The 16574-nt window shown below is 36.5% G+C and overlaps 3 protein-coding genes and 2 non-coding genes across 7 annotated transcripts; 3 read left to right on the forward strand and 2 right to left on the reverse strand.

Moving 5' to 3' along the window:
* Positions 1-31: 31 nt before the first annotated feature.
* On the forward strand, positions 32-2866 carry LOC110614967 (ornithine carbamoyltransferase, chloroplastic). 2 transcript variants are annotated; one of them, XM_021756660.2, is made up of 5 exons: positions 32-378; positions 974-1308; positions 1668-1799; positions 1913-2234; positions 2430-2866. In XM_021756660.2, exons 1-5 carry the CDS (start codon positions 189-191, stop codon positions 2435-2437), a joined length of 987 nt encoding a protein of 328 aa, XP_021612352.1. In that variant the 5' UTR covers positions 32-188; the 3' UTR covers positions 2438-2866. The 2 variants fall into 2 exon arrangements, with proteins under 2 accessions (XP_021612352.1, XP_021612351.1); XM_021756659.2 differs by having other exon boundaries at positions 36-378; positions 1913-2188.
* Positions 2862-10091, reverse strand: LOC110614968 (auxilin-like protein 1). 2 transcript variants are annotated; one of them, XM_043956730.1, is made up of 8 exons: positions 9568-10091; positions 5551-8824; positions 5451-5466; positions 4399-4481; positions 4247-4312; positions 4071-4160; positions 3410-3586; positions 2862-3157 (listed from the first exon to the last, which is right to left on the reverse strand). In XM_043956730.1, the coding sequence occupies exons 1-8, from the start codon at positions 9909-9911 to the stop codon at positions 3122-3124; spliced, it is 4086 nt and encodes a 1361-aa protein (XP_043812665.1). In that variant the 5' UTR covers positions 9912-10091; the 3' UTR covers positions 2862-3121. The 2 variants fall into 2 exon arrangements, with proteins under 2 accessions (XP_043812665.1, XP_043812664.1); XM_043956729.1 differs by having other exon boundaries at positions 5400-5466.
* On the forward strand, positions 4762-4855 carry LOC122723764. Its single transcript, XR_006350904.1, has one exon. It is a non-coding gene; the product is annotated as a small nucleolar RNA SNORA76 (small nucleolar RNA).
* On the reverse strand, positions 5152-5276 carry LOC122723763. Its single transcript, XR_006350903.1, has one exon. It is a non-coding gene; the product is annotated as a small nucleolar RNA SNORA76 (small nucleolar RNA).
* A 2129-nt stretch (positions 10092-12220) lies between the features above and the next one.
* On the forward strand, positions 12221-15882 carry LOC110616159 (proteasome subunit alpha type-1-B). The gene is made up of 2 exons (XM_021758502.2): positions 12221-12728; positions 15147-15882. The coding sequence occupies exons 1-2, from the start codon at positions 12378-12380 to the stop codon at positions 15615-15617; spliced, it is 822 nt and encodes a 273-aa protein (XP_021614194.1). The 5' UTR covers positions 12221-12377; the 3' UTR covers positions 15618-15882.
* The last annotated feature ends 692 nt before the right edge of the window (positions 15883-16574 follow it).

The raw sequence follows: 16574 nt of genomic DNA on the forward strand, positions 1-16574 counted from the left end.
CTCCCTTCCACTTAGAAGAAAGGATCGAACGACTTGTCGCGTACTTGAAAACCTCGTTTGAGAGCATTTACGTAATCCCAACCCTATAAAAATCTCAATCGTAAACTACACGCCCCAACTAGTCTGGTTGCTGCGTCACTGAACTGCGACTGTTGCTCTGTACTTGCAAACGAAAGAGAACAACAACAATGGCGGCGATTTCTTGTCACTCTGTCCTTCCATCACACAAAGTCTCTTTCTCCTCGTCTTCATCTGCTTTTTCCAGTAATCTTCTCTCCCATTCTGCTCGATTCTCCAGTGCGTCGGTGTCGTCTCGGGCGATTCGTGGAAGAATATTGTGCCAGACCTCCTCTGCTACCTCTACCGTCAATGGAACAGGTCTGTCTCCGTATTTTAAAATCTCTGAAATTTCCATTAGATCTACTTTAATCGAATAATATAGTTTTGTTGTGATTGTCTGTGGAAATGCTTCGGTGTTTGGATCGAGTGGTTTGGAATTAGGGTTTTAGGGTTTTTTAGAGGGATAATGCAGGTGTGGTGGTGTTTCGATCGAATATTTGTGGTTTATTTTTTAAACTAGGTTTATGTTTGGAAATGCTCAATAGATGAAATGTTTACCTTGTTGAGCAATGTAGGCATCTAAGGAGCTTCCTCATTTTGTTGTTTTTTTTTTTTTTCTCGAGGGCTGTTTCCGATTGACGGTTGTAATCGCATTTCCAAAAAATGACGGTGACAGTATTGAACGTTGTGTTTGGGCAAGTGGTTTTTTGCTCGTTTTATTTCTTTGCTGGTGTATTAATTGTTTTGTACACGTTGTTGCTTTAATAAACCTAGAAATCTCTTTGTAACCTCTAATAAGTACTGCAACCGCTTTGTGTGCTTCAGTGCTTGTTCGGAGCCCTGTTTGTGCTACTACCACTTTCAGTTTTTTAAACAGGCTGTTCTATTTTTTTTTGGTTTCCTTATTTTGCAGCAAAAACAGAGCTGAAGGATTTTCTACACATTAGTGATTTTGACAAAGCCACTATTTTGAAGATCTTGGACCGGGCAGCAGAAGTCAAGGCATTGTTGAAATCTGGAGACAGGACATTCCTCCCATTTAAAGGAAAGACAATGGCAATGATCTTTGCAAAGCCTTCTATGAGGACAAGGGTTTCATTTGAGACTGGGTTCTTCTTGCTTGGAGGCCATGCTATATATTTAGGACCTGATGATATTCAGATGGGCAAACGGGAGGAAACTCGTGATGTTGCTCGTGTTTTGTCTCGTTATAATGATGTAATCATGGCACGTGTTTTTGCTCATCAGGTATGCTGGTGAGTTTCTTGTGTGTATGTTAATTTCTTCTGATGATTGGATCGTGGTTAATTCCTTTTCTGTGTATGTTCTAAGCATGTGTGCAACTGTGCATTTGTGCATGAATATGCTTGTGTTAAATTTTATTGATTTATGCATAATTGGTCAGAATCAAGTGATTTGATTAGTAAATTGCTTGAATGTTGACAAGGATGTTATATCTTGTAACACTACTATGTTTCAGTTGGAGCGTCTTAATGCCTTATTAAACTTCCTTCTTTTTTCATTTAAAAAAAAATAAGTTTACTTAATAGCAATTCTTTTGCACATGGGTGCATACATATGCAGTTACTTACCAGTAAAATTTGCAGGATATTCTTGATCTGGCAAAGTATTCAACTGTACCTGTTATTAATGGCTTGACTGACTTTAACCATCCTTGCCAAATAATGGCTGATGCCCTCACAATAATTGAGCACATTGGTCAGTTGGAGGGGACCAAGGTGAGTTCACTATGCTACTTTAGTCTTAGGCCCATCTCATCTTTGCATGTCTTGTATCTAATTCTCAGTTCTACAAGTTCCAAATTGATTCTGTATGCTGTTCTGTAATTCAGGTTGTATATGTTGGGGATGGGAATAACATTGTGCACTCTTGGTTGTTGATGGCGTCTGTTATTCCTTTCCACTTTGTTTGTGCCTGCCCTAAAGGTTTTGAACCAGATGCAAAAACAGTTGAGATGGCGCGACAGGCTGGAATCAGCAAGATCGAGATTACAAATGATCCAAAGGAAGCTGTTAGAGGAGCTGATGTTGTATACTCAGATGTTTGGGCGAGCATGGGCCAAAAAGAAGAGGCAGCACAGCGGCGTAAACTTTTTGAAGGGTTTCAGGTTCACATATGGATCCTTTCAAAAGCATTTATTGTAACGCATATAGGTTAATGAAATAGCATATTCTCTTATTTTAGTAGTTTATGCTTTCTGTTGATTATAATATTTGGATCATTAACCAGTTTGTGTCAAAGACAACTAAGATGGTTGGGACTGTCATTGCGCTCCCAATCAACGATTTGTTTAGATTCCTATGAATATGTGGCCCATATTTTGACATTTTATAGGCCTTAAAATGCAGGTGGATGAAGATCTTATGAAATTAGCTGGTCCAAATGCTTATTTTATGCATTGTTTGCCGGCTGAGAGGGGTGTAGAGGTGACTGATGGTGTCATTGAAGCTCCAAACTCTATTGTCTTCCCACAAGCTGAGAACCGCATGCATGCCCAGAATGCTATAATGCTTCATGTGCTTGGTCTGTGATGCAGTAACTCCCATGCCTGATGATGGGCAAGCACCAGTTTTTGTGGCTGGTGTAAGTCGTGGCCATTCTGGTATTTGTTCTTTTGCAATTTTATCTTTTTATTAGAATAGCTATTTAATTTTGTGGATTCGGCTCAGCCCATTCAGTTTTTGTTGTTAGCTGTAAGTTAACTGTATCACTACGGTTTGAACTCGAGTGTTACTAGTATGCTTCTTGGACTGAACTTATGGAAATCATCTGGCTTGCGGTTGCATCGACTGTTCATAGTAATGTATTTCATTTCCTTGTGTATTCAACGATTATTAAATTTCAACAGCACAATAATACATGATTAAAATGCTCCTCCCTTAACTCGATCACAGCGCTTGCAGAAGCTGCATAAATGAGAATACGAATTCCTATTTTCCTATTTGTATGTTACAGGCTTCAATCATGGAAGTATATGTTGCTGCTATTTGTTTGCCAATGATAAATGCTAGTTAGAGGACAGCCTAGATGACTGGATAGTCTACCGTTCTTCAGCACTGAATTTGTTCCAAGCATCCTGGAGGCAACAGAAGGGTTAGCGAGATTACCCGGATTTGGAAGAAAAGAGATGTACAAGACTCATCAGTTTAGGGTTATGATGATTGGTTCCCCTGTCAATCTAATGCAGTGTTTCATTTCAAAAACGGGGCAGCATCCCTGCAGCTTTTCTTTTCAACTCTCGTCGTGAGTTTTAACACTCCCGAATTTCAATATAAAAATTTCAGTTGAAGTTGTTAATTGCTGTGTAAGGAAAGGGAGAAAAACACACCTTCAGAAGATCGAAAACCTTCTCACATGTGTATTTCTGTTGTATGCTTGCACCTCTTTGCTGCAACTTGTCAGGATGAACATAAAGAGTGGCTTTGCGGTATGCTTTCTTCACAGCAGCAGTTGATATAAGATCTGTGAGAGAAATTGGTTGCCAACCGCTATCAGGGCCCAAAATCTGCAAGTAGTGACGGAAAAAAGGGCATTAGGAAACTAGAAAGAATCTAAAACCAGTGCGAATGACAGAATAATAAGACCAATGAGAATGACAGGCCAACAGTTGATTAGTAAAAAAAGAAAAACCAATAGATTTCTGTGGCAGCAACAAAATATTGATTTACTTTTTTTATTCACCACGATAGAAGGTTTACTTCCAACCATGCAAAGTACGAAACAAGAGTTCTAAACATACGAGGCGGTTCTCATGGTATAAGAACTCCAAACAAGATTATCACTCATTCAAAGGAAATTTCAAACTGAGACATACTCCAGCAAAAAAGATATTGTTCATTATAAGGTGCACAATTCCACCAATTGCATAAAACTCTTGGTCTATTTAGAGTCCACATTTTTTATAAATGGTATACTATCCAGAATATGTGGGGCATTAGAAGCAGAGTCGATGGAGATAAATTTATGAAAAAAGTGAAATTTATACGTACATATTGTAATGTCGAGAGCAGGGCACGCAAATTCTTCTCCTTTCCACTTGACCACCGTTTAACATCAGCATCCAAAGTTTCTGCTAATCTCTGCCATTAAAATTCAAACCATGAGAGTAAAAGACATCCACATCTTGTCATAATTGTACTGCATTATTAATTGAATAGATCATTACATTTCTCTCAGCTTGTTCTTTCTGAGCAAAAAGATCACGCATGTTCTTCTCCGCAAGAGCTTTTGCCTGAAAGTGACCTCAAAAAGAATACCAGTTAAACATAGAAAAATTAGGTCTCTAGTTTTCAATCGGAAGCAGGAAACCCAGCATACCGCTCGTTCTGCTGTCCTTTGATTCCTTGCTAATGTAGCTTTACACCTTTCAGCTGATTCACCATTAGCACCACTAAATTTCTCTGTTAGAGTAGGTATGGAGCAAAATATTATTGTTCAGAAGCAGCCATATAAGCTTAAGCAAATTCTAATATCCCTGAAAAGAAGATAAGGGACTCTCTCTCCATTTATGCACAAACACACACGAGATCCAAACTACTTTATAGTATTACATGGGCTTTTTGCAAAATTAGGGTCAGGACCTTTTTTATTTGCGATTTTGGGGTTGGGGATAAATTATTTGCCATTTTGGGGTTCGGCTGCCACCTGGCAGCCGAAAAGGAGGCCTGGCGCCAGGCCCTGGCGCTTCTTTAAGAAGCGCCAGCAGCAAGCTGGCGCCTCTTAAAGAGGCGCCAGCTACAAGCTAGCGCCTCTTTAAGAGGCGCCAGCCACAAGCTAGCGCCTCTTTAAGAGGCGCCAGCCAGCTCCAGCTTCAAGCTGGCGCCTCTTAAAGAGGCGCCAGCTACCCCACCCTCCATATTTATAAAATTAAATATATTATATTAATATTTGAACAAACGAAGTGCATGAAACATTGAATTGACCGCATTTCCAATTTTGTCTACTGTTGGGTGACGAAATATTAATATAATATATTTAATTTTATAAATATGGAGGGTGGGGTAGCTGGCGCCTCTTTAAGAGGCGCCAGCTTGAAGCTGGAGCTGGCTGGCGCCTCTTAAAGAGGCGCTAGCTTGTGGCTGGCGCCTCTTAAAGAGGCGCTAGCTTGTAGCTGGCGCCTCTTTAAGAGGCGCCAGCTTGCTGCTGGCGCTTCTTAAAGAAGCGCCAGGGCCTGGCGCCTCTTTGAGAGGCGCCAGGCCTCCTTTTCGGCTGCCAGGTGGCAGCCGAACCCCAAAATGGCAAATAATTTATCCCCAGCCCCAAAATCGCAAATAAAAAAGGTCCTGACCCTAATTTTGCAAAAAGCCCGTATTACATACCATCATGACATGATGTGCTTGAATATTTGAAACTGTTGGAAGGACCCGCACCTTTATATTGTTGATCCTGCAAGAAATTCCTTTTTAAGTCGTAATTCTCGACAACATTGAAACACAGACAAGAAGAAAGAGTGAGAAGAAAATGACCCACGTCGGATTTTATTCCAGCATCTCTTGAAGGTCCAGAGAACTTCTCAGCATGATTTCTGGCCTTAGCTTTCTCAGACAATGCCTTTTCCAGGGCACGTTCCCTAGCCTCTGCGGTTGCTCTCTCAACTGCAGCCCGCTCCGCCTTTAGTTTGGCTTCCATAGATGCCTTCTCTGCTGCTGACTTAGCAATAGCTTCAGTACAAGCCTTCTCTAACCTTTCCTGGGCATCTGCCATTGCCTTTTGATGAGCTGCTGCACTTGCTCTTGCTGCAGCAATCCTTTCTGCCCTTTCTCGGGCTTCAGCAAAAGCCCTTTCACGAGCTTCTCGAATCGCTCTTTCCACAGCTTTCCTTTCCTTTTCCTTTTCCTTTTCCATTTCTCTCATTTTTTCTTCTTCCTTTCTGCCATGATCCTTTTCCAACAGCACTTCCTTTTTCAAATAATCTTCAGCTTCCCTCTTTTCTTCTGTTGGAGACTCATCATACTTATCTTTTTTATCAATATTTTGGTTTATTCTCTCCTCCTGTGATATTCCCATCTTCGTTTTTCCTTCCTCAAATATGTGGGGCTGCTGACCGGCTTGCATGTCAAACCTATTATTCATCTCTTCTTTCTCAGAAGAAGATTCAAAATAAATCTCTTCATCATGATTAGTAGGAACTTCAGAGTTCTTCACATCCTGGTTATTTTCTCCCAATTCACAGTCCTCTTCTTCAACATGCTTTACTGAGTCGCACAGTGTTTTGGACTCTATCCCATTACCTGACCATCCTCCCTCATGAGAAGGTAGAAAATTACTCTCATTCTCTTCATCACTGGGACAAACTTCAGACTCACTGTCATCCTTATCATTTTTATCCAATTGAAAAGTCACTTCTTCATTATGCTTTTCCTGTTCACAAATACTCTTGTACTCCACATGAAAATCATTTAGCTTGCAATCCAGGTTCACATCAGTTTCACCTAAATATAGATCTGCTGCTTGCTTATCAATCCCATCAAGTCTAGCAAGACCTTGTTCAGGGACATCAGTTCCAAATTTCTCATCTTCCACAAGGTCATTTGCCTCTTCAACTGCTTCTGACTCTTTTCCACTCTCCTTAGGAAAGGAATCTTCACTTACCTCTCTCATCTTCCCATTCTCTTCAAAAGCAGGTACGTCAGCAGTTACTTCCACATGCTTAAATCTTCTTTTATCCCCATGGGCTTCATCAGCATTTCCTGCATTCTCATTTTTCTCTAGTTCATCCACATCATTAGTTGCTTCAAGATTGTTCTCCTGGAATCTCTCATCTTCTGCCACCGGATGAATCTGTGTTTGTATCCTCTCAGTTTCTAACACTCTGCAAGTCCTTTCGCTCTCTGTTTCATTTATGTGATAATCTTCTTTGAGCATCTCCTCTTTTTGTTTGGCCTCTTCCAGGTTCTCATTGCCTTTTGTCCCACAATCTTCTCTAAGCACCTCCTGACTTTCTTCCTTATCCCAAAAGACATTAAATTTCACCTTAATTGCTTCCTGTTCATGAACCTGAACGAACTTCCCAGCATCCTCTGGCTTGGCATCACTTAGTTTCTTCTCATTTTCCAAATATGAACCCTCTTGTTGTTCCTTTTCACTTGCTATCCCCTCTAAATATTCTTTCTCTCCCTTCCCATTTTCTTCATGGCTATGAGTTTCATCTAGCCTCCTCTCATACTCATGTACCGCTGGAATTTCACTTGATCTTTCCTCCATTTTCTCACAATTGTGCGCATCTCTTTGTTTCTTCTCAATGTTCACCCAATTTTGAGCTTCTTTTAGTTCCTTCATTTCAAGTTCTGTATTTTCTTCTCGTTCATGCAGCCTTTTCGCTATGGTCTCACATTCTTCCTGTTCACAGTGGTTAGGTACTTGACCTGCTTCTTTTTGCTTATAAGAAACTCTGATTTTCTCTTCATTTTCTATATGATGATAAAGCACTTCAGCTGGCTTGCTATTGTTTCCGTATACATCCCATTCAAATGCTGCTTCCTCTGAATTCAGTTCCCTCTCTACCTTCTCCTGCTTAGGGGCCTCCTCAAATGATTTTGGTTTCTCATCATCATACTCCACTGACTTCTCAATGTTTTCCTCTCCTGTCATCTTCTCCCTGCATTTGTTTTCATTAGCAGTTGGAATCATTTTTTTGGCATTGTTTGCCTGATCAACCTCTGATGTTATTGCCCTGTGGTCACTGGTATCAGCAGGTTCAGTTGCTTTCCTGCTTTCTGCTTCCACACTATTATCCACTTGAGCCAATTTGGATCCTGTGCTGTTTGTTTTCCCAACTGCATTTCTTGTAGGAGATGATTTCTTCACATTTCTGAATTCAGAGGTAACTTGGCTTACTTTTGTTGAACTGTGCTCTACTAAGCTGGTGAAAACTTGCTTTGGAGTATAAACTTTCTGAAGCATTTCCCTGGCCTCCTCCTCTATGGATCTATTTGCTTTTTCTGCAGCTTTAACCTCCCTTTTCTCACCTTTCAATCCATCTCTAAATCTTGGTCTCACATGATTTTGAAAACCTTGCTTTCTTTCCATCAATTCTTTGGCTATTTTGATCTTCATTTGAGCAGCCTCTATTGCCTTCTTCACAGCAGCTACAGAAGCAGCTGCAGCTGAATTAGCATCTATTTCCTCATCAAATAAAGGTGGTGAATAACTACCAGCAGCACCTTCAGAAACATCATTACTAAAATCCCCAAACTTTGAATTCATTGACCTCATGCCATACCTATTAGGTAATGAGCCTAGAGGTGTTGCCACTGTTGATGGATGTGTGCCAAGGCCAATTTCAAATGCATCAAATGATACATCATTTGAAAAGGATCTATGCCTGATGGATTTTGTCTGGAAGTTGGCATGATCTCTAGAATTATTTTTAGCAGAGTCTCTAGGTTGTGGCCCTGACAAAACTTTCCGGAGTGGTTTGCTTTGCTTTATCCCCTCAGCGACAATAAAATTCAGATGAGCATCATTTAATACTGTGTGTACTGGCTTGTCAGCTTCAGTCATCTGCGACAAAGTGATTTCATCAATCGAACAATTGTAACCAGGAACAGTGTGGAAATGAGCATCATTTGTCTTTCCATTTGTCACAGTTTTGCTTTCAAGATTGCTTTTATCATATGACATGTTGAACTGTTTCCCCCCATCAAGCTGCTGGAAAGCTACTTCTGGCGATGGGACTTGTTGCTGTTCTGAAACATTATAAAATTTTGGCCCTGCAGGGCAGAACCTTGCTCTAGCTGCAACGCTACAGAACCATTCTTGTGGTCAGTTTTCTACTTCTACAAAGTTGAATATAGCATAATAAACCATCTCATGCCTATTGACAGATTATATAAGACATCAAGAAAACTATAGCATAAAAACATAGAACGAGAGGGAAGAGAAGAAGGAAACTATGTTGATTAAACATCACAAATAATAATAATAAAGGATCAGAGTTATGGGGGTAGGGGGATTGGCAACTTTGGTGCAGTTACTGCCGGCTAAGCCCATAGCTGCCAACAACATTTTTTTCACTTGAAAGTTTCTTATTTGCTGTATTTGATTGTCAAACTAACCAAGGCTACATAAAAAGAAATCAAAGTTTTTTATCTTTCTCAAGCTCATATCAAATTGAAGTAGTGATAAACATGGCCAGTTTAGAAGAAGCTGCACTTGATTATCAAAATTGCTCTGTCCCCAGAACAGGGCAAAGCTCATTTTTCCAATTTTTAGTTCACTGAAAATGGAAAGAAAATCTGGTTGTTGGTTAACTAACCAAACACACCCGAGTACTTAAATCCATAACTCGAACTCCTCCCTGTCGTTGTAAAAGATCGTAGTTTGGCTGGTAAATGAACGACAAGCTTCCTTTTTATTTTATTTCTCTTCCTCTCTTAACATTTTAAATGCAGTTTCCCTCAACTAGCCAATCGAAAAAGGGGCAAGGGATTAAATGCGGTTATAAATAGACAATAAACGTACAACATATTCAAGGAACTTCCATACCGAGCCTCCTGAGACGAATTCTTCACTTTCTTTGATTTTGAAAACAATTCCTCGTAAGACACAGCAAACTCCATCTCTGCAAAACCACAGAAAATCTTTGAGTATTCTGGCGTCGTCGGGTTCCGTGCGTCCACCGAAGTCTTTCTGTCCAGCTCCGGAAAATCCAGAATCGGAATCGAACAAGCACCAGAACCACCAAATATATCTCTGTAATCCTCTATTCGTGACCCAGGCTTCACCAAACCGCCAAAAGCACCGTCGTACACGTGCTTTCCAGCTAAGCCTCCACCATTAGCGAGCTTACTGGAGAAAGCAGTAGCAGAGAAAGCTTGGTGATGCTCCATTGAGAGAGAAGAAATAGAGACTATTTAGGGTTTACGCGTTGTGTTTTTGCTTCTTTCTTCCCTGTGTCTGGTCTTCCTCTGCATAGAAAAATAAAAACTTGCAGAGTCAAGACGCGAAAGAGAGCAAGAGGAAGAAGGGAAGAAACAAGCACAAAATGAAACCGAGAAAATGGAATACGAGAAAGTGAAAATGAAAATGTGGTGTACACGTGTAAAACAACCGATCCAGCTAAAATCTTTCCAATTCCAGTTTAACTCACTTAAAACTTAAATCCAAAGTCCGATATCTATAAACCTAAACTTGACCAACTTAGTAAATAATGATCAAAATAAAATATTAATATTTTATGAATAATTTAATTTATTTACTGCATCATTTATCCAATGTTGAATTGAAGATTTTTTTTAATTAAAAATTTTATTATTTAATTTATATTATAAAAAAATTAAAAAATATATTTTTAATATTTTAAAATATTTACTAATTAATTTTTTAAAATACATATATATATTTAATATTTTTTAAAAATTAATAATATGGGCTATATATATATATATATATATATATTAATTTGACTATAAATGAAAGGCAAAAAATCCCATTGGCTACGATTTGGCGGATCACTGGCAGAGCCGGTGAGTGATGATGGGAGCGATGAGCTTTGTGAGTGTCAATATTGCAAATGATTGGTTTGTCTGTTGTCCCTTAGCATAGAAGCTGTCACCGATCAACGATAACGACAGAGGTCTTTTCGTTCCGCGAAGTAGCGGCTTTGTGCATGTGCATATATATATGTGGTGATGTGGCGCACTGAATCGCATGAATGTTGGGAAAAAAAATCGCATGAATGTTGAATTAATTTTGTCATTAAATCAGTTTAACTTAAATTAATCGAATTCAACTTTTGTTCCTTAAAAAATAAAAAAATAATTAAAACTGAAATTAAAATCTGAATTCAAATAAAATCAAACGCATTATGTAATTTTAAATTTCAAAACTTTTTAATTTTAAATTAAAATTATGAAATTAAATTGAATCAAATCTATTTATTCCATCTTGAATTTTTTATTTCAATTTTACTTTATTTTCTAAAATAAATTTTTTCTATTAATTTATTTTTTGTTCATTTGAATTTGAATTGAAATCTAATGTTTGGAAAGGAATGATAAAGTAAAAACAGAAAATAAATTATTTTTTAAATTCATTAATTATCTATTCTTCTTTTAAATAAATGACGTTTTATGATTTTAATGTTTTTTTAATTTATTTTTTAATATTTGGAAAATTTTAAAATATTAATTAAATGTATTACATTTATATAAATAATTTAATTGAGAATAACACTATCATTATCCTATAATATTTATCATTTAAAGTTGTTTTTATTCAAATCAATAAAAAGAATTAATAGTTTTAATTTTTTTATTTCACATAAATTTCAGAGAATAGCAATTGATGATTAAGAGAGATTTTTGTAACGTTGAAGATTCTCTTATAAATCATTACAAACCGAGTCACTTCCTTCACATGGGGACTGGAATTGTTATTATTAACCCTTAACCAGCTGGGACCCCATAAGTGGTCCAACCCCGAGAATTTCGAACCAGCACCTCATAAATGATCGTCGCTCGAGTATGGGAATGGAGGGATCTTTTGACCTTTTTGGTCAATGAGAGTGTTATCATGTGTGTTATTGTTAGCACCAGCTTCCTATTAGCTGTCAATGTCTGTGGTTTTCTGATTCTACATATTAAAACAAAGCTGACTTCTTTATCATTCAACTAAACCATCCCATTATCAGTCGGGAAATGAATCTAAGAGTTTTTAATAGCTCATTTTACTTCATTCAACTTTTCTCCGGCCCAACTCAAAATTGATTCATTTAAATTCAAATCAAATATTAATAAATAAAAATTTTAATTTATTTAATTTATAAATTAAAATAAATCAAATTTTATTAAATTATATTTTAAGTAGTTTATAAATAGTTTAATTAATTTATAATTTTAATATAAAAATAATATGTTTAAAATTAAATAAATTTTATTAAATTAAATATATTCATGAGTTAATTTGAAAAACTATAAATAAATGAATTTTTGAATAAAAAATAATTTTAAATAAAAGTTGTTTTCGTAATCTGAAGCCTAAAAGGCATAGCCCTAGATGAAAAACCCAATTCAGCTGAGACTGAGTTAAGAGCCCAATATCTTAGCCAAGCCCATCGTCTTGGACTTGGTTAAGTCCTCAAGAGCCCAAGTCTAACAAAAATAAACTAGTAATGGATCTATCTAATCATTCCCCCATTTCAAAGCTTGAGCCAAAAGAAAAGAAACCCTGCAACTGCAATTGCTTATTCTAAACACCTACGCTCTCTTCCTCTTGCTACAATTACCAGAGGGGGACTGGCACAGTGGTGGACCTGAAACGGCAGCGTAGCTATCAGAAGACACACAGCGCAAGAAATGTTTAGGAACCAGTACGACACTGACGTCACCACATGGAGCCCCGCCGGCAGGCTCTTCCAGGTCGAATATGCTATGGAGGCCGTCAAGCAGGGTTCGGCGGCAATTGGACTCCGATCTAAGACTCACGTGGTTCTCGCTTGTGTCAATAAGGCTAATTCCGAGCTATCCTCTCACCAGAAGAAGATATTCAAAGTCGATGACCACATTGGCGTTGCTATCGCAGGCCTAACCGCTGATGGTCGCGTACTATCGCGGTACATGCGATCCGAATGCATTAACTACAGTTTCACATACGAGTCCGCGCTTCCGGTTGGTCGACTCGTCGTTCAACTCGCTGATAAGGCTCAGGTTTGTTTTTTTTTTTTTTTACCATCCTTAATTTTGGGGATTTTTCTATTGCTTTTAGTTTTTTTTTTCTTTTTTTAATTTTTGGGTGAAGTATTGAAAATGCTTAATGTTTTCTGATCATGGAATTTGAGTGTTGTGATTTTAATTTTTGGAGTTAGGGTTGCCGCTTGCTATTTCTGCTGTCAATCTTTTCATCTTGATGCCTGTCATTATTTTCCGCATTTGGCCTTTCAGCTGCTATTTTGTTGAATCTGAGATTTTAATAACTTTATTTTGCTCTCTTTTCACTTAATTTCGGCTTAATTTCAAGGATGTTTGCTTGATACATTGTTCCTGTAAATAATTTAAGGAAAATTATTACTCAGTCCCAATGGAATGGGAAACTCATTAATTAATCCTTAGATTTTGAATAAAGCATTAAAATGTGCCTAACATTTTAAAAAGTTATTACTTAGGCCCTCCGTTAAGTTTGCCATCCCGTAGTTTTGAAAAACTTATTACTTGATTCCTCCAGTTTTTAAAAGGCTTACGGATTAGTCTCTCCCTATTAAGGGCATTTTAAAATTTTTACAATACTTGACTGCTAAAACTAACTAAAACTAGTGTAGAGATTAATTAATAGACTTTTTAAGATGTTAGAGACATTTTAATGTATTTTTCAGAATCGAGTGACCAACTAATGAGTTTTTCCGTATCATAGGATTAAGTAGTAATTTTCCCATAACTTAATTGTATTTGAGCTTTTAGGATGCAAAAGACTAACCATACAGTCTTCAAGAGCGTAATGATGACGCTTATGATGTAGGTTTTGACAATGGACTATGTTTTAAACTATCATCACAACAAAGTTGGCCTTAAATGTACCTTCATATAGCCTCAATTGGCTTGTGCGTGTGTGTGTTGCAATTTGCAAGAGTCTCAGGTAGTCTAAGATCTTGTAGTTTATGGGATTGTAATATTAAAAAAGCCAATCTAGTCTAGCAGAATTTTAAATGCATGCATACTTGGAAATAATTTAAATAGAATTATGCAACATATAAAAACTACATTAGTAATAAAGGCCCACGTGGATTGTGAAATAAACCTGGGACTTATTATGATCAAGGCAATCTGAGAATTTGTGATTGGAATTTTTAGTTGTCTGCAATAATCAGCACACATTGTTAGTTTGTTTAACAGATACTGCCACATCCTATCTATGCAGCATTTTATTGCTGGAGTGCAACATTTCCATCTGGAATCACTTTCTTATGAGTTCCCAACTCCCAAGCAAGAATTTCCATGAATTTGGCATCTTCTTGTTTTCTTAGAAATAACAAATTCCTGAGATTGTGACCGATACAGGTTATAACAAAGGAATTAATGTCTAGTTAAATTTGCTTTCGTTTCTTGCATTTCATTGGAAATGTGGCATTTCTACACTTTAGGATGAGAAAATACATTCCTAGGAACATGAGAATATTGTGTTATACAAGTCTGTTAATCCACCCCTCCCAGGAATGTACATTCTCATGCAAACCGAACATGGGAAGTTACATTCCCAAGCTACTGCAATCACTCTAACTGCAAATAAGGCTCATTTTTGGAAGCTTTATTCTTTTATAAAATATTTAGTTTTATTGGATCTTTCTTTTATTGATTTTTAGTGTCGGCTTTATTGTATTAGTTATTTCACTAATGTACTTGTTTTCATGTACCTGTTGAAGTTACAACAAAATAAAATGAGTAACTCATGATTTATTACTTTTTTGCATCGAGTGTCCGTGTTCACAGTGTTGTTCACTAATCAAACTGAGCAATTTCTATTTGATATTTTCTCTCTTAAGGCACCCATTGTGGCACTAAAACAAACATGTCCACATAGTATCTCAGTTGCTTCTCAGCAAGTCATATGTGCAGCTTAATTAACCTTTTTCCCTTCCTCTCCATTCTCTATCTATTTTTAGAACAGTATGCCTTCACTTCTGCACAAACACAAACATCAAAATCTTGACATGTAGATTTTGTTTTCTCAAAAAAATGAAAAAAGGTTTATATCAATTCTTTGAACAGATTTGTGCCTTCATTTTTGCACAAAGTCTGTGGATCATCGAAATCTTGATATTGAGTCAGATTCTTTTGGAAAACAAAAAGACATCATATTTGGAATTGGGATATCCTCATGGAACTTCATCTTCAAAATAACAGTAAGATTCTATATTTGGAAATCTGGATCATCCCTGTGGGACTTCATCTTCAAAATGACAGTAAGATGACATCTATTTGCACGCTTTTTCTCTGTCTAGTGTGTTTCTCCCTGGGACAGACCATTTTAGTGACATGGTTGGAGTGAGTTTAAATATTTTGTCAAAATTTAGTTTCATATGGGTGAACATCCACCCAGAGTTGATGTAGGTGTAACACTTATTTGACTTGCAGGTATGCACCCAACGCTCTTGGAAACGGCCATATGGTGTTGGGCTGCTGGTGGGTGGCTTGGATGAATCTGGAGCTCACCTCTACTACAATTGCCCTAGTGGGAACTATTTTGAATATCAGGCATTTGCTATTGGATCTCGCTCACAAGCTGCAAAGACCTACTTGGAACGCAGGTTTGAGAACTTTGCGGACTCTTCACGGGAAGATCTGATTAAGGATGCTCTCATTGCAGTTAGGGAAACCTTACAAGGAGAAACACTGAAGAGCTCCATTTGCACAGTTGCTGTATTAGGAGTTGGGGAGGCATTCCACATATTGGATCAGGAAACTGTACAGCAGTTAATTGATGCATTTGAGATTGTTGCAGAGCCAGAGGGTCCTGCTGCTGAACCTGATGCTGCCGCCGAGCAAGGTGAAGGCGCTGATCAAGGACCTGCTGCTGACCAGGGTGTGGCTCCAATGGACATATGAGAATCCGAAAACAACAGCTGCTTCCCTGTGCTAGTTTTTTTTTTTTTTTTTTTTGATGTTTTTAAGCATGTTTTGCAGAAGTTAGTTGAAAATGAATGGCACCATGGGAGACAAATTCTTGGATTATTTATGTGCAAACATTTTTATTCTAGCTTTTGGCTATGTTATTTGGAACTCATACACAGTTCTCAGAAATGGGTGCAGCACCCATTTCTCTATATTGACTTGTTAACTTAATAATTTTTCACGGGCTTATTTAGTTTAACCGTTAGATATAATTGATAATTATAACCTATAGTTATTAACTTTTAAAAATAACTAATAAAGATATGTATAAATTTATTATATTAATAAAATAAATATAAATATAAATATAAATATTAATTTATTATACAACATATATTATAATTAAAAATAAAATTTTAAAATTATTTTTTTTATAAATATGTATAATTTTTACTATATAATAATAAATATTATAACTAGTTTAATTACTATTTATAATATTTTTATTTTATGTATTGTAATTTTAAATAACTTATTCAGGTAAAAATTTTAGTTCTAAAGAACTGTAATTAATAAAGTATAAGGGTAATATGATCTAAATAAAAAGTAAAATTAAAATGTCTATTAACTTATTAGAATAAGTCACTTTTAAAATTTTGGGCCAATCAAGTCTTCTTATTTTTATTAAGAACTAAATAAGTTGTAATATAATATATTTTTTTAATAATAAAATATTATTTTTTATAATTAAAAACCTAAAAATTTAATATTTTAATTACTATAAAAATTTTAAAAATACATAAATATAATAAATAATTTTTAAAATTATAAAAATATTTTTATTATTAAAAAATAATATTTTATTATTAAAAAATAATATTATATTAATATAGGAGTTTAATTGGTACAAAATTTTGAATTGAGCTTATATCCAAAATAAATCTATGAGCT

This window comes from Manihot esculenta, chromosome 5, assembly GCF_001659605.2.
Source record: "Manihot esculenta cultivar AM560-2 chromosome 5, M.esculenta_v8, whole genome shotgun sequence".
NCBI lineage: Eukaryota > Viridiplantae > Streptophyta > Magnoliopsida > Malpighiales > Euphorbiaceae > Manihot > Manihot esculenta.

Coding starts and splice junctions, on each gene's coding strand:
- LOC110614968 (XM_043956729.1), bottom strand. CDS start 9,911: ATGGAGCATCACCAAGCTTTCTCTGCTACTGCTTTCTCCAGTAAGCTC. Junction 8,825..9,567: donor AATTCGTCTCAGGAGGCTCG/GTATGGAAGTTC, acceptor ATGGTTCTGTAG/CGTTGCAGCTAGAGCAAGGT. Junction 4,482..5,399: donor AAGCACATCATGTCATGATG/GTATGTAATACG, acceptor CTACTCTAACAG/AGAAATTTAGTGGTGCTAAT.
- LOC110616159 (XM_021758502.2), top strand. CDS start 12,378: ATGTTTAGGAACCAGTACGACACTGACGTCACCACATGGAGCCCCGCC. Junction 12,729..15,146: donor AACTCGCTGATAAGGCTCAG/GTTTGTTTTTTT, acceptor TTTGACTTGCAG/GTATGCACCCAACGCTCTTG.
- LOC110614967 (XM_021756659.2), top strand. CDS start 189: ATGGCGGCGATTTCTTGTCACTCTGTCCTTCCATCACACAAAGTCTCT. Junction 379..973: donor CTCTACCGTCAATGGAACAG/GTCTGTCTCCGT, acceptor CTTATTTTGCAG/CAAAAACAGAGCTGAAGGAT. Junction 1,309..1,667: donor CACGTGTTTTTGCTCATCAG/GTATGCTGGTGA, acceptor TAAAATTTGCAG/GATATTCTTGATCTGGCAAA.